Raw genomic sequence first — 16,061 nt, 5'->3', positions numbered from 1 at the left:
CATCATAGTAATGATCCTGAATGGTTAATGCCACTTTTTAGGATTAGTAAAAAAAATATATATATATGTAAATAATCTCTCAATGAGACAAAAAGCACATCACAAATACAACACCTCAAGTTAGACACTGTAGCGTGAGTGCTACCTTCTGAGATATTCAACTGATTTATTATTTTTACAATTTTCTTCTACAATTACTTCAGTAATAAATTATGCTGTCCTTTTTTAATAATCTGCCATTCACCATATTATCTTCAGGTTTCCTATTAAATGTGTACGTTATTTGATGCACAGAAAATCCTTGCCTTAGCGTTGTTTTGGATAATGATGGAAATTCTGTTACAACTGTTAATGATATCAAACTTTTATACAGTTGCAGATTGTTAAGAAAGAACACAAACCTTGACTTTATTATCATTAATCAGCATTAGTAAATATAATTGACATTTTATACAGAACCCGCTTTAAGTAACTTATTGGCAGCGATACAGATGCCTCTTAATATTACCCTCTGGCTACCGATGCTGTTTAGGCGCCAGAGTGTCTGCACTAATGACTTGGAATTAAAATCAAATAAAACCTGAGAACTGTAATTCAGTATAAAGAACGACCATCCTTAGTACCAATTCTTTTCATGTATTATTTGGATATATCTGGAATTTTTAAAATTTACAGTGGGTATAAACAGTGGAAGTGTTTGAGAGTAGATAACAAAAAACCAAATCCAGTGTTCCCAGATTTCTACATTCCCCTTAGGCACACCACAGGAATTGAAATGAGGAGGAAAAATAGACAGTGTAATTAACCTTTCTTTTACCTTTAGAAAAAAAAAAAAAGAAGAAGAAAAAGAAAGAAGAACATTTTAGACATTAGACATAGTAAAAATATACATGCATGTTATTCTGTCATTATTCTCATCGAAGTGATTTCTGTAGTTTCCTAAGGATTTTAATGTTTAGGCATGAAAATGGACCAAATTGCTTAGAAATTTTCCTATGAAGATGTGGATTACGTTATCAAAAAAATTTAAGAGAATCTCACACCCCAATTTCTAGATATCTTACACTGGTTGGTATTCGTTTGTTTGTTTTTTTCTTCACATAATATATCTGAGCCCCCTGCTCCACACATTACCTATATATGACCTATCTGACTTTAGCTCTAGGGACAAAAAGAAAATTAAACATGGAGCCAAAATGCTTCCTAGCACTTACGCATCTTACGTTGGAGTCCTCCAGGACCTCCACACAGGGTAGACCCTCAAGGTTAGCATTCACCCTAATGTTCATCATTATTTTATCTAGTCTATCCTCATCCTTTGCTTCGATAAACTACATTTAAATTTACCTCAGCCAGCTTAGAGGAAGAACCTCCAGATTTGGCCCTCTAAGGATCACTTTTATTCATTTGTTTGTCTAAAGAGCTAGATTCTTTTCTAAACTCTCATTTTTAGTAAGACAGCTAAAACAACATTAATATATTTAAGTGAAATAGTATGTATTAAACATTCAAAAGAATATCTATATTGTATGGGGAAGAAATATTATTATACAAATATATATGTATATATAATGTAATCTCCTTGCTTTATGGATCAGATGCCCTCCAAGGAGAGCCACAAATCCACATGATAGCCCTGAATGCTCAGATTTTGCATTTGGTTCTCTGATTTTACAATAGCTGAAAGATATGTAAAAACTCATGTAGCCAGACAGCTCCCTACTGACTACATATCTAAGCAACTTACATGCATATATTATTCCAACCAGTGAAAGCTAGAAATAGCACATGCCAAAAAGAAAAAAAAAAGGAAAAAAAGAGAAAAAAACAACAACAAAAAAAACTATGCTTGAAATGAGCCAATTTAATCTCCCATGTAAATTTTCAGGGCACTCTCTGGCTAAACTGCACCCTTCTAATGAACAGTGCTGCAATCTCATGTTGAGATAATCCAAACTACCAAACTACGTAGTGCAGAGTGAAGCGGTGGGAATTGTTCCGTACATTTAGAAAAATGACCACTACAGCTGTTTGTTGTTAAACAAGCTTTTGAAAAAAATTAATAACTGTTACCGTTTTGCTAGCGTGATCCTGGAAGGCTTTTATAATTTGTTTCCCTCCCATTTTTAATCATAACTTTGTAAAATAACCACTCACTATGAAAAGCATCCATATTACTTTCATTAAATATAATAATCTATAGCATGGAATAGATTGACATCATTTTGATATCAAAAATAATAAAATAGTCCCATACACTGTGCCTGATAGTATTGCTATGATAAAGCTTCAACTAAAGTATGCCTGCTGTTGCTTTGGGGTAACTACATCTCCTATTGTCTTCCTGCTAATAGTTTCACAAAGGTAATGGTTTAGTTATCCAACCATACTATCCAAGTTTTATGTTTAGCTGAGGAAGTGAGGATGAATTAAGATGTCTACTAGCACAGTCTAAGGGGATAAACTGAATAGTACATGTTGATTTTAGCACATGTAATCATGATTTCCACTCTGCATTTCCTTTTTCTTCTTTCCTCACCACAAAATGTAGCAAGATGGGAAATCAAGCACTCAGAATTCAAGTCAAGCCAAACAAGCACTCAAATACACAAAGTCATCTTTATTATCCTTTGGAGTACATGCAAAGGGAAACAGACTTCAGACTTGTGAAAATTTAATGATCAAACTCGCAAAAAAATCTCCTGGTATCCTATCTGAACCAAGATTTTTCAGAGAATTTCCAAGTTCACTTCTGAGCATGTTTCTGAACAAAAACAAATTTCAAACTATGGGCAAAACATGCAAACATCTGAAAAGCAGAAAAAGAAATGAATATGGGAACTGGCTTTTTAGCATGTTTGTTTTCTTTTCACAGGCAAAACACCACATATGCTCCTAAATGGAATCATGGGATGTACTGAAAAACTCTATGTTGTGTTTCTGCATGACAGAGACATGTGATATGGATAACCCCAACCTAAACTGTATACATCCATCAAATCTATAGGTTACACAATCCAGGCTAATAAAAGAGACAAAATTAACTGTAGATGGCACTACCAGAATGTACACTCTGTGATTCCAGAATACAGTTAGGTTCAAAAGCAAAACATTATAAAATGAAACGTCTGTATATCTAATGTTCTTCAAAATCATTATTGATACAAGCAGTTTGTACCAAGTTGTGATCTCAAAGATATCTACAGGGCTTGGCAGTGAAACCAACAAATTTTGTCCAGGCACTTTCTGGAAATTGTTTTCATACTGTTCCCTGACAAATACATAATGCATTTTTGTTCTGAGCAAAACCAAGCATTTTTTATATTCTCAGCTTGTTTTTTTTTCTTTCAACGCTAAATATTTAAACACATTCAACACAAAAATCTCAAGCTAGTAATCTGCTGCTTGTGTCTTCCCCCCAAAGTGTAACTTGCCATGTGCTGGTGTAGGACTGCTGAAGAGACACAAAAGAGATTGCTGTTGCCACCTACCTGCCCACAGGCCAGGCCCATGCCTCTCTCCCCCATGCCATGAGGACACGATAGATTTAACTCCAGTGCATCTGCACCAGCAGCCTATGCAACATGCAAAAGGAAAAAAAAAATAACTTTGAGTAATGTACACTTTCCTGTGGCATTTACTTCTCGTGTTAAATAGATTTCTTCATATGTTTGATTATTCTCCTTAAGATAAAAAAAGAGAGAGAGAAAGCTGTTGTTATGATTGACTGAAAAAGAAATATGCTGGTCGTTAACAGAGAAAATTTTCAGACATTCATGTGGCTTTCCAGAAATATAAAGGGAACTAAAGTGAAAATAATAAATGTAAATGACACCACCACAATAAAGAGTTGGTTCTGCATAACGCTAAAGAAAAAATATACTCACAGAACCTTATTGCTGCAAGGGCAAGGTTCAGGAGTAGGTGACACAGGGAATGGCTGTGCTCTGAAGAGCTGGGGCCCAGGAATAAAATTCCCCTATCTGCATTAATGCATGTGTTCTCTAGATTTTGAGCAGATACCTGCACTGTGCCATACATTTTGTTATAAATATTTTTGTTTCTGAAGTCAAGCAAGATTATTCGGAAAAATCTGCATGTGTGCTGATTTCTCTTACCATCCTCTATTGCCTAAAATAAAGAGGAAAAAAGCTGTGCTGTACATGGGCAGCACACAAACACACTTTGCTGAATCGCTTTGGCCTGAGCTAAGGAGTTCTTCCCTTGTCTTCCAAATGGCTGTAGCCAGCATTTTGCTTTGCATTTGCATTTTGTTGCTGCTTACTGAACTGGAGTGCCTTCTGCCTGCTGCATGGCTGTGGTCCAGCAGTGCCCAGCATGAGGGATCACAGGAGCAGCCACCGCACACCTGGGGTCCTTCCCTGCCTGGCCACCCAGCAGGCCCAACGGCAGCATGGTGACAGGACAACTGTGTAAGCAGGTCATCGTCCCCAGGATGCCGCTGAGTCGCTGGGACTCCCGCTGGGGCAGCCTCAGCGTCACCTCCTCCACAGGGCCTCAAGGCATGAGATAAAACACTCTGCGCTTCAGAGACTGTGCAGTACCCAATAGGTGTGCTGCTTTCTGTGGAGCGGGGGCAAACGGCAGCCTTGCAGCAGAAAGGCATACTACATATGTTGCGTGCTATTGCATGCACTTGAATAATTACTTTTTTTTCTAAAAGGGCAGTATAAATACAAACAGATGAAAATATTTGTCTTAAAACTGGAGGGCAGAAGATCAAGTGGTGCAATACAGCCATTCATCTCCGTCAGCTTAGAAGGGCCAGGGCTTGTGTTAAGTATGGATCCCACAAAAGATTTCATGGTCAATTAGGTAAATACAGGTATAATATGGACTAGCGTTGAAGATCACCAAGCCACTTAATTATAATGTTTAATTTCACTTCCCTAAGTCCCCAAAGTGATTTTTTTCCTCACAGGTTTAAAACACCCAAAGACAACAGTGAAGCGTCGTCCCAAATAGCCATATGAAGGTTTGAAACACCGAATAAAGAAGAAAAGATGTCCAAATGTACATGTTCAGCCACATGGAAACAAAAAAATCAAAAGCTCCACCCCCGCAAGTATATATAAATATACCTACACAAAATAAGTATTATATACATATAAGTCTCTCTGAAAGTAATGCCTCCCATGTATTTCCATGGAAACTTAAAAAGATACAAAAAGCACAAATAACGCTATTTGATGGAGCAAAATCTAAGTGACAAAATGCTGTTTTTTCAGCATAGTTACCACCATTACCTGTGCATTTTCACCAGTGATGAACAAGAGCCTACATGCCATGCTCATAAAAATCTGCAGCAGTGGCGGTGACCTACTGTTTCACAGCTGCTATGATGGCATTGTTGCTAGGAAAATGTTGTACATGCAGTTCATCTTTCAGTGGCCAAAAAGATAGAAGGCGGTGGCACCAAATCCAGACTATGCGGTGGGTGTAGTAGGACAGTCTAGTCAAGATTGGCAATGCACTCCATGGTCTTCAAACTGGTATAGGGCCCGGCTTTATCATGTTGAAAGAGAACAGTCATCTTCTTTTCTGGCCCGACTGTGGAAGTTTGAGCCTTCAGTTCAGTCAGTGTCGTGATGTAGCAGTCAGAGTTGCTGAGCTGTCCCGGTTCCAGGAAATCCAGAAGGACAACTCCATTCCTATCCCGAAAGACAGCGCACATCATTTAACCCACTGAGGGCTGCATCTTGAGCTTTTTCTTCAATGGGGAATTCACATTCCCATTCACATTCCAGCTCCTAGTGGTGATGCCACGCCTCATTACTAGTAATGATGCGATGCAGGAAACTGTCACCTTCAGCCTTGTCTTGGTTCAATAGGTCTTGACAAACTCGCATACAATGTTCTTTCTAGTCCTGCTTGAGCATTGGTGGGACCCACCTGGTGCAGACTTTGTGATATTCCAACATTTCAACCATAGTTTCCAACACACTGAAGTTGATATTCTGCTCTGTACATAGTTCCCTGGTTGTAATCTGCCAGTTCATGTGGATGAGCTGATTGAGACACTCTTCATTTTGTGGTGTGACAGCTGTGCGTGGCTGTTCAGAACGCGGCTTGTCTTTCATGACTCTATCACCACTGCTGAAATGAACCACTCACCACTTCACTGTGCTCACATCCACCGTCTGGTCTCCATAAACATTCAGTGAATGTTGATGAATGACAATGGGTGTCATTTTTCTACATGGAGGAATTCAGTGACACACCTTTGGGTCATATGCATCAGATGCCGTTTGGTCAGATTGCCCCTCTGCTGCCATCTGCTACACAGCAATAAAATGTAATGGAATATTGGCAAGAAGGTTCAACATATACTGCCATACCTCCTCTGCTGCTGTAGGCCAATATAACAACATAGGAGGCATTACTTTTGGAGCAGCCCTTGTCTAATATTTTCAAAACATATAGATTTCAGCTAATACTACCAATAAATTCAATAAATTAAAAAAATATATATTTTCTTTACCAAGTGCATTAAATCTTCATTTTTTTCTCTTTAAAATGTATTCTTTTTTTCCTCTAGATAGTTTAGTCTATAAGGAAAAATCTCACTTAAAAACAAGAAGGCTGTGGTACATTCAGATACAGGCACCTTTCTGAATGAAAGCATTACTGTGTTAATCAAATATTTCTTACACTATTCCCTATGGACACAGGTACATGTTTTTAAGTAGGGTTTTTTCCTTCAAACTGAATCAAGATTTCTGGTGCATAGACTGTTTCTGTAAGATTGGATTTACATTATAGGAATAATGCAGACTGCTATTATATGCATTGGCTTTCTCTGCTATCATTTTTGAAGGTCTGTATTAAAACTAGAATAGCATTAAATGAGCCTTTTATACTTTAAATATTCAAGAGTTTTATATTCAGAATTTCTTTTGGTGCTGTCAAACTAGTGTGCCTGTAGGCAAGGTAAGATCAAGTTTGGCTCTCAAAGGTAGAATTAAGTTTTATCATGGCATCCGTCATAATATACAGTTTGCTTAAAATGCAAATAAAAAGTATGTAGATTCAAAGACTAAAGGCTTTCCAGGTACAGCTTAAAAATCCAAGGGACCATTTTTATGGAATAGATTTACTTTAAATTTACATTTCCATCATTTTAATGAAAATACAGAATAAACAAATTATAATGGACATGCTTTAAATTCTCATTTTTCAGTTTGAATCTATTTCTTTCAGAAATTCCATGTTTCAGTTCTTGTTTTTAAGGAAAATAAAGAAAGATAAACGGAGAAACACATTTAGGAAATCATTACCTCAGCCATTTTTGAAAGTTCAGTCCAGTCGTCCTTGCTATAGCTGCACATGATGCTGGCAATCAGGATCTGGAAAGAATATAAAGGCAATAATTTTCAGCAGCGTTACCAGACTTTTCAGTGCCATACTTCAGTATGATTCTGAACATTAACTACCTGCATGTGGAAACTGCTAGCTGCATACATTGGTGTGCATAATGAAATAGAGATATATATTTCATTGACAATTAGAAAATGCATAGAAAGTTACATTCTCTTCAGCACACAAAGCCCAACAAATTGAACAAAGGCAGTTCTAGAGAAAAAGTGTCAAGCCTACTCGTTTCTGAGGTCATAGCAATTAAGCTATTTACTATTTATACGAGGCAAAAGGTAGTTAGGGCTTTTTAGAAATGAATAAGATGTCAGTGTTGAGAGTTTACTGTCTGAAGTGACAGCTGTGACCCAATATTCCAGCTGAATTCAGGAAGCCTGGACAAACCAAAAGCAGCCCTTACGTCCCATGCTATGCAAGTTAAGCACTGTGACAGGCAGCTTGGTGTACAGGAAACTAGGATGAGACTTTGAGGAAGTAGGGAAAATCTGGAAGGGCCAAGATAGTGGCAGGGAACTTTGAGCTTTTGTTTTCCCAGGTTTTGTGCTTTCAGTTCCCCAGGGACAGTTCCCACGTGTTGCCCTTCCTCCCCACTGCACACAGCACCTTCCAGGTCCAGCTTCTGTTTGTAATCATGGCTTACTCTAGTATCTTTGCTGAGGTTAAAGATTTTTGGTGGATCCCTCTGGGATCAAAAAAACTGCCAGAAATGAGAAAAGAGAAAAATCTGGCCAATCCTTACTGTGTATGAAATATTTGCGTGTACGTTTGATTCACAGGCAGTTTTTCTTTTCCAAACAGTTTTTACTAGTTACATTCATATGAGAGATGAGCTTATTCTTTCACTTTCAGTCAGTAAAACACTTCTCTTGTACATTTCCATAATGTTGAAGGTTACTGACTCAAATCATATCAGGCAAAATATTTAAAAGCATGGTTTATGAAAATCCACCTTCCTAACTACCTACAGACTCCCAACCCATTCAATTTCCTGGTTGATGCTTTCAAGATGGGAGTCTTCTGATAAGGAAAGTGTTTGCTGAAATGTCTGCCTTGCCCTTAAGTGCCCATTTGTTGGCACTTTTCACATAAGTATATGACCAAGTTTTTTATTAAATACACACAATCATTACTGACTATGCTTTTGTTCACCCCTTGACAGAAGAAAATATTGTCTCTTATGTACAATACATTTGTCTATTGTGAATAGTTCTGTAGGTAAATTTTATGAAACAGAATTTGCTCTATATTCTATTTGAATATTTCAGATAATTTGAGTACTCAGAAAATAAAAACAAATTTCTTTTAAAAGATTCTGGTAATTTTAAAGACATAAATCATTCCATTGTGAAAAATCAGTTTATGAAAGGATGTGAGAAATTTAGAGTTAAAACATGCACTATCTGGAAGTTAGCTAGAAACTATATCTTGTCAAATTCACAATTCTTATGCACTAAATAAAGCAAAAAAACAACTCAGACACTGACAACATGATAAGAATCTTCACAGATTGCGGACATAATCCAAAGTATACCAGAAATCTACAAAATTGAGCTTTAGTATAAACCAAATATTTCAGCAGGGAAAGCTGTAAGACAAGGGTGACTGACTGTATTCACAAGTAGCTGAGTTGGGTTACATCAAGTGTTATTAATGAAATTCAAAAATTCTGCTGGGAGTGTACAAAAGAGGAGGAACAAGATCTGTGTTGTTTCAAAGAGCTGTTAATTAAGACATGTCTAATTAATATTGATTAGTTTAGCATTCACATTTAAGATGAAGTACATACTTTTGACAGAAGCAGTGGTTTACAACAAAAATAAATGAAAGCAAACATTACATTTTTACTGTGTACGTTCATGTGAAAACTATCATCTCGGAGGGAATAGTGGAAATTTAAATATGGTAGGGATTTTAGTGTCTCTCTTTTTTTTCCCCCTCGTGTTCTCTTATGTCTTGAAATTAAACTCAATTCCTAGGTGGAGCACTCCACATTAACAAGCTGTCCTTCCTCAAGTGGCTGTTCTTCCCCCAAATGCCTCTACAGCCTTTTCATTTGGAATCAGTACCAGTAAAAAAAAATAAAAATAAAAAAAAATAAAACAATAAATTGTATGTGGACATCTAGGGGCACCACCTGTGATGTCTGAGGTTGGAACCTACTCATAAATCTTATTCAGGCATTTAAGAAGAAAAAAACAGAATATTATCTCTTATTATTTACAAAAACAAGTACAAGGCAAGTAACAAAAGGAGGTGATAAAAATTAGTGGTTTTATTTGAATGTAATAAAGAGAAAATGTATCACATTTTAGTTGATTTTTTCTGAACAACTTTTCAAAAGGCATCCTAGCCTGAGAAGCCACATTCCACATTAGAACCCTTGGAGCTGGTATCCCACAGGCCGCCAGTGCATGGCCCCGCACAGCAGGTCCCCAGGCAGCACAGGCTTCTCTTGCCTCCCCACATCTGCAGTGGTAATACTGACCTGACTTTATGTACAGTTGTTTGAACCAATACTGCAAGGCAGAACCACGCTTGCCTGCCTTGCAAAAGGGGACTACTGACACATCTTACAGATCTGCCTCTGAAGTGCGGTGAATGGTAAATGAAGTGACTAAATTGCAGCTTTGTCATCGTTTGAATGAGGGCTGCTGTGAAACTGTGCACTACTGAAGTGCAGTGGGATCCCTGACCCATTCCTTACTCCCGATCAGAAGCTTGTCTAGCTTATGCTCTTCACCCGAACAGCTACTGAGCCATGGTGAAGAGACACTGCCACACTGACCCACACCAGCCCAATCACTGCGAGGTGGTCATCATGGCCCCACGGTACAGGCGATGGGCAGTGTCTCCAAATTTCTGTAAAAGGAGAGATATATGCTTGTAACATCTGATGCTGTTCTCTGAAAGGGAATTTCTTAATGAGGGAAGAAGAAGGTCTGAAAAAGAAAATTTTTGGTGGAGGGAGGGAAGATGGATAAAGGGAAGGTGTATAATGTACCATTTAGGACATGATTTTGAGATGAATGTACTGTAGCTAAAGCACCTAGTAAAAAGCTACCTTTCAAACAATCCTGTAGGTCATACATTAGTAGCTATTCTACTTAAAAAGACACTGACAAAGTACTTTCCACAGAATTTAAAATATTTTTTCTCCCTGTTTATAATAATCCCCTGAATGCTTAAACTGGAATATATTTCCCTTGTGAATGTTTTTCTTTTCCATTATCTCTATAAAGATGTCTCGTATTGTTGCAATAGCGTTAAAAGAAATAAAAAGGATGAGGTTCATCATTACATATGCTTTTAAATGATCTTTCTTCCATAACACACAGAATTCACTGCAAGAGGTTTCAAAAACAAAAGGCAGGAGAGAAAAAGTAACTGGGCCCACTTTTTATCAGACGATCTTGAGAACATCTGCTTAAAGCCAGGAAACAGCACAACTGTAGGCAGACAACTACCATTTGTCCTGTACTGCTCTGCAGGGAATAAGGGAGTGGCAGGACACTCAGAGTCTGAAAAACTCTCAGGAGGTTGGATGTAAGTGTGAACTCTGTCAACTCCGGCAAATTTAAGAAAACATAATCCCCTACCCTCATGCCTTCTAACATAGGCCCTTAGCTGTTCCTAAAGGCCCACAGCTGTTCCTAAACCATTCTTCCAGGCCTGTGCATGATCTACCTACACTTAAGGGAGCTCTGACAGCCTCAGCATTTCTGCTTCTCACTCATACATCAGGCTTGAGCATCAAGTGTCTGCATGTGATCCATTTATACACTGCTGTCGGCTTCAATCAGTGCCTCATTCCTATTTCTCAAACACTTGCAAAATCCCCAGGATTTTGTTTTTGATGTGCACAGTCCTTGCAGAAGCCAATTCTGAGCACCTTCATTAGGAGATTGTTCCCCTGAAAGCTGCAAAATCAACAGGAGTTTTCAAGAAGGCAGAAGGATTAGTTTTGTGACAGCTACCTGTTCGGGAGAGAGAGATGTGAAACTGGATAAGTGCTCAGACTGGAGGCTATGTGAAGACTCAGATTTCAAATACCCACAGAATTATTCTTGATTGATCTAAACTTCAGAAGCTATTTGTGATTTGGTCAGATAGCGATCTTCCTTTAAAGACATTTTTCTTATTCACACACACCACAGCACAGCCTTGCCATGCGACCTGCTCAGTCTGAACAAACTTGGGTGTTCTTAACCAGAATTCCCCAGGAGGAAGTATTTACTAGGAAGAAGCTAAGCACTGAACATACAATCTGTCTAAAACAATAGCAAAAAATACCATATTTAATTCATCACTAACCAGAAGAAAGGACACCTACAGCTATACCAGCACATTAGGACAGGAGGTGTTCTTGGTAGCTGAACTACAACGTCAAAGCATTAAAATCTCTGGCCCACATCCTCCCTCACCCATGCACAGCAACAAGCTGGCACATTTGGAGCCTTTCCTGAAGGTTCTGCACATATGTAGGTTGCGCCAGAGCCTTGGTGAAAAGTTAACAAAAAACAGTTGTCTGAATATTCCTTAGCTGTTTCAATGACACAATAAACAACCTTGCAAATATCTAACTGGAAACTACACATGCTACATAGAGACTTTTTGTAGTTTGTATTCATATACTAAAACGAACAGATGAAACCTAGGCCAAACTCTGTGCTGTCTCCTAGCACCCCAGAACTTCAGGGGTTGGCACAGATTTCCCACCTCACTGAGACTCATACTGCTAGTCTGCCTCTGCAGAACTAAAGAATCATTAAGGTTGGAAAGACCACTAAGATTATCTAGCCTAACCATCTAACCATGTCTGTAATTGCTCTAAACCATGTCCCTCAGTGCCAAATCTACCCTTTTCTTAAAAACCTCCAGGGATGGAGACCACCACCTACATGGGTGGCCTGTTCCAGTAACTATTCACTCTTTCAGAGAAAAAAATTCTTCTAATATGCAACCCAAACCTCCACTGGTGCAACTTAAGGCCATCACCTCTCGTCCTATCACTAGTTACCGCAGAAAAGAGGCCAACCCCCAGCTCGATGCAACCTCCTTTCACACAGTTGTAGAGAGCTATAAGGTCTCTTCTGAGCCCCCTCTTCTCCAGACTAAACAATCCCAGTTCCCTCAGCCACTCCTCAAAAGACTTCTTCTCCAGACCCTTCAACAGCTTCACTGGCCTGACTCTCACACTAGCTCAGAGTGAGGAGAAGCTGCAGCTATGCCACATTTTGCCACAGAAGATACTTAGAGTCTTGATTCCTCTCAGTGCCACTTGCAGCAGTCCTCTGCTTTTCCAAATGGCCATTGGCTGATGAAATGATCATCCATGAGCTCATCCAACCAGAGGTAGCAATGTACAGAACATTTCTAATATATATCTCACAAGACAGAGTATTATTGCAGTAAATATTCTGTATTGCATAAACATGCTTAAACATGCAGTAGTGGAAAACAGTAGGAGCACAAAGATTTATTATAGTATATATATATAGACCCTCTTTAAACCAGCTCAATTTTGACCAGCTTTGTAGACCCAACCAGGTTCCTCTTTTATCTACAATTTCTCATAATTTTTGATCTGTTGCAGAACTGAAATAAAAATAAGCTTCTTATTAAAAGCTACCTAGAACATCAAATCCCATTCAATAAGAAAGTTAACAATTGTAAACCCTGTCATGTCTCTGAGAAGCAGAGGAATTATCTTGTTATCAATTTAATAATGGAACATTGAAGTAAATGATGCCATCCACTGACACCAGTAACACTGTCTCTCCTGGGAAATTCATGTCTGTAGGAACTGTCAATCTAGATGGATGTGGACATATTAAACATTGTACCTGCAGTCCATAAATCTATTCTTTCTATGCTGCCTTAATAAAAAGATTCTGCATGATGATAAAGACAAGTAATGCGGAATGTCTTGACATTGCTGACCCATAATTCTCTCTTTTCAGCAAGTAGAGATTAAATAATTTAACAATTGCTAACCATCCATTGTTTTACTCCTTAACTTACAATTAAAATACATTTAAGATAATTTTAGGAAGTGAAAATAAGAAACTAGGGGATATTAGTACAGTTATTACTTAGATTTCTGTAGCAAACCTTTTGAAAAAAGCCCTGTCTTTAACATATTATTTTATATTGAGCTCTCCACTGTGTTTTTCATACTGAAGTGGAAGTAAGATACAACAGATATGCACAAAAACTGGCCAAACATTATCAGCAGGCAAATATGTTTGGAGAAGCTGATGACAGGAGTACAAAAATAATATCATTTGCTCACCCTACCACACAGGCAAAGTCATCATGAAGAGGAAACAACAAAGATTCTCTTCACAGGCTAAACGGAGCTGCTTATTTTAAAAGGCAGTTATTTTCTTATGATGACTCTACTTCTATACTATCAATCTATTGATCTCTTCCATTTATTTAATTATTTGATGGATGTCAGTGAGGTAGGATCTAATGCCCTTAGACAATTAAAAAAAAAAACCCTACTTCTTTGGAAAACAACAGAATGCTGTTGCTTTGACAGGGGCACGCACACACACACGCACAGAACTGCAGGAGTTGGAAGAGAGCTCTAGAGATCATTGAGTCCAACCACCCTGCTAAAGCAGGTTCCCTATAGTAGGTCACACAGGTACAAAGCTAAACAGATAGCACTTTAGGATTGGAAGCACCTATAGGTAAACAAGGGAACAGCATAGTTTTGTAACTGCTCTGCCACATGAAACCTGGCTCTGCATCAGGAGGCACTGGGGCAGAAGTTGAGCTACTCTGCCCTTGGCCCTACTAGTACACTTAAACGTGTAGACAGACATCACCCACATGGAAATTATTACTAAATGAAAAGCTAAGTTTTCGTTAAAACATTTCAAGAGAAGCTTACCAACTTAGAATACAACTAAAAGCAAAATGAATGAACAGAACAAAAAAAAAAGATCTGATGCATCTGTACTTCCCATGCTTAAAGGCACTCTTGATTAAGACGTGGTAATTCTTGAAGACAGAAAAAGGGACCCTGAAATGTAAATTCTCCAGACAGATACCTAATGAAAGAAAATATAACACTTGTAGAAAGCAGTTCACAAATTTTATGGCATTAAAAAAGTATATCCATTTTATGATAGACTGTTGAAAATTTCAGTGCCCCAGGTAAACCCTTCAAATTCCACTGAAAATTATCCAGGCGGCTGAAAACTTTGCTGGAAATTCAGCAGAATCACTAGGATTTCAATTTGGACAGGGAAAACAATATCCAACCTTTTTAATCTTTTCAGTAAATTGTGAAGTTGAATATACGAATGAATAGAAATTAGCATTACTGAAAGGAAAATATTCAAGTTAACAAAGGCAGAATCCAAGAGCAGGCAGATACTCAATTTCAGCCATATTCCCAGTAAAGAATACCTGCAAGCCCTTGTGTATCTGCCATACACCTGCTGTATTTCTGTACTTTCCACACTGTCTTAATATAAAGAGAAACCAGAGGAGGCCAATACAATATTGAAGAAGATAACAGAAAAAGGGTATATCTAATTCTATGATATTTCAGACACATGCTATGACCTGTAGCAAAAGCTTTACACCAGGGTGCTGACATACTATTTTTTCTTAAGAACAGGTATGGAAACAGCACTCGCAAGATGCAACACAAATTTGTTGATTTTTTCCTCCATCTATAGACAATTTTTTCTCATCAAATTTTCTGCTGAGATATATCCACAGTCCTTTTTATAACAGTTCTTTGAGTACCTCACTAATCATTACTGTTTATTCTCACAGTAGCACAGGCAACTCTCTGCAGGGTGCCCCTCTGAGAGGGGAAACCAACGGGAAATGAATATATTTAAGGGCTGTAGGCTGCTCCCATGGAAGGAATGAGTGACCACTGAGTGAAAGGTACCCCAAGATCCCTCCTCCAGTTCCCCCAGTCTCTGATTCCTTCCAGAGACATGCAGATTTCATAAATTTCTCCTATTACTTAGCAATAAAGCTGCCTAATTTATTAGAAAACGAATTCAGCTGAAAATAAAAAGAGACACCATGTACACTGAATAACTTTGTTAGAGTTCCCTGGCTCCTGCATTAAGTCAGCCAGCAATTCCCCAGGACATATCTGTCTCTTTCCATGCCCAAGAAGTCCATCCTCTCTATTCCCTTGTTCCATCACCCCCAGGGCTTCCTTTAATTCAATTCCTTGGATTTGAAGGCTCAGGAAAACTAGCAGTCTCCGTGCAGGTAGAAGAGGAAAATGTTGCTCAGAGGAGGGAGAAAAAAACCCTCCTCTTTATACTCCACAGCTCTGTGATCTACTTCACCATGTGACATTGATAGTGCCAAAGCAATGCTTGGAAGCAGTAAGTGATTTTGTCAGCCTAGTTGCATCCTCCCCAGCTCCCCCCCTCTCTCTCTGATCTATCACCGTTGTAGCAATACTCTCAAAAGCACTGATAATTACCTGATTTTGCACAACCAGCTCTTAAGTTATGCTATTCTAAGAGGTGAGGGTATAGTCGTCAAGAATGTGCGCAGGAACAGGCTGTAGGTCTTGTCCCTTTTTCAACAAATTATCTGAGGGCTTTGCATCCCAGGTGTGTGGGGGAGACCTATCAATCTCCTAGCTATTTTCTCCTTTCTGGTAGATATCTGGC

The 16,061-nt window shown here is 38.4% G+C and overlaps 1 protein-coding gene across 11 annotated transcripts in view; it reads right to left on the bottom strand.

Moving 5' to 3' along the window:
- DPYD (dihydropyrimidine dehydrogenase) overlaps window positions 1–16,061 on the bottom strand; it is a 333,346-nt gene that overhangs the window by 98,341 nt on the left and 218,944 nt on the right. For all 11 annotated transcript variants that reach the window (XM_021404735.1, XM_021404734.1, XM_021404738.1 and 8 more), the window contains 2 exons: window positions 7,299–7,367; window positions 3,492–3,575 (listed from right to left, as the gene is read on the bottom strand). In XM_021404735.1, the coding sequence (XP_021260410.1) occupies window positions 3,492–3,575; window positions 7,299–7,367 (153 nt within the window). The remainder of the gene's footprint in view (window positions 1–3,491; window positions 3,576–7,298; window positions 7,368–16,061) is intronic.

The sequence above is a fragment of the Numida meleagris genome, chromosome 7 (assembly GCF_002078875.1).
Source record: "Numida meleagris isolate 19003 breed g44 Domestic line chromosome 7, NumMel1.0, whole genome shotgun sequence".
In the NCBI taxonomy this organism is placed as follows: domain Eukaryota; kingdom Metazoa; phylum Chordata; class Aves; order Galliformes; family Numididae; genus Numida; species Numida meleagris.
The sequence above is the reverse complement of the archived record's forward strand: the minus strand, read 5'-3'. Positions and strand labels throughout refer to the sequence as shown.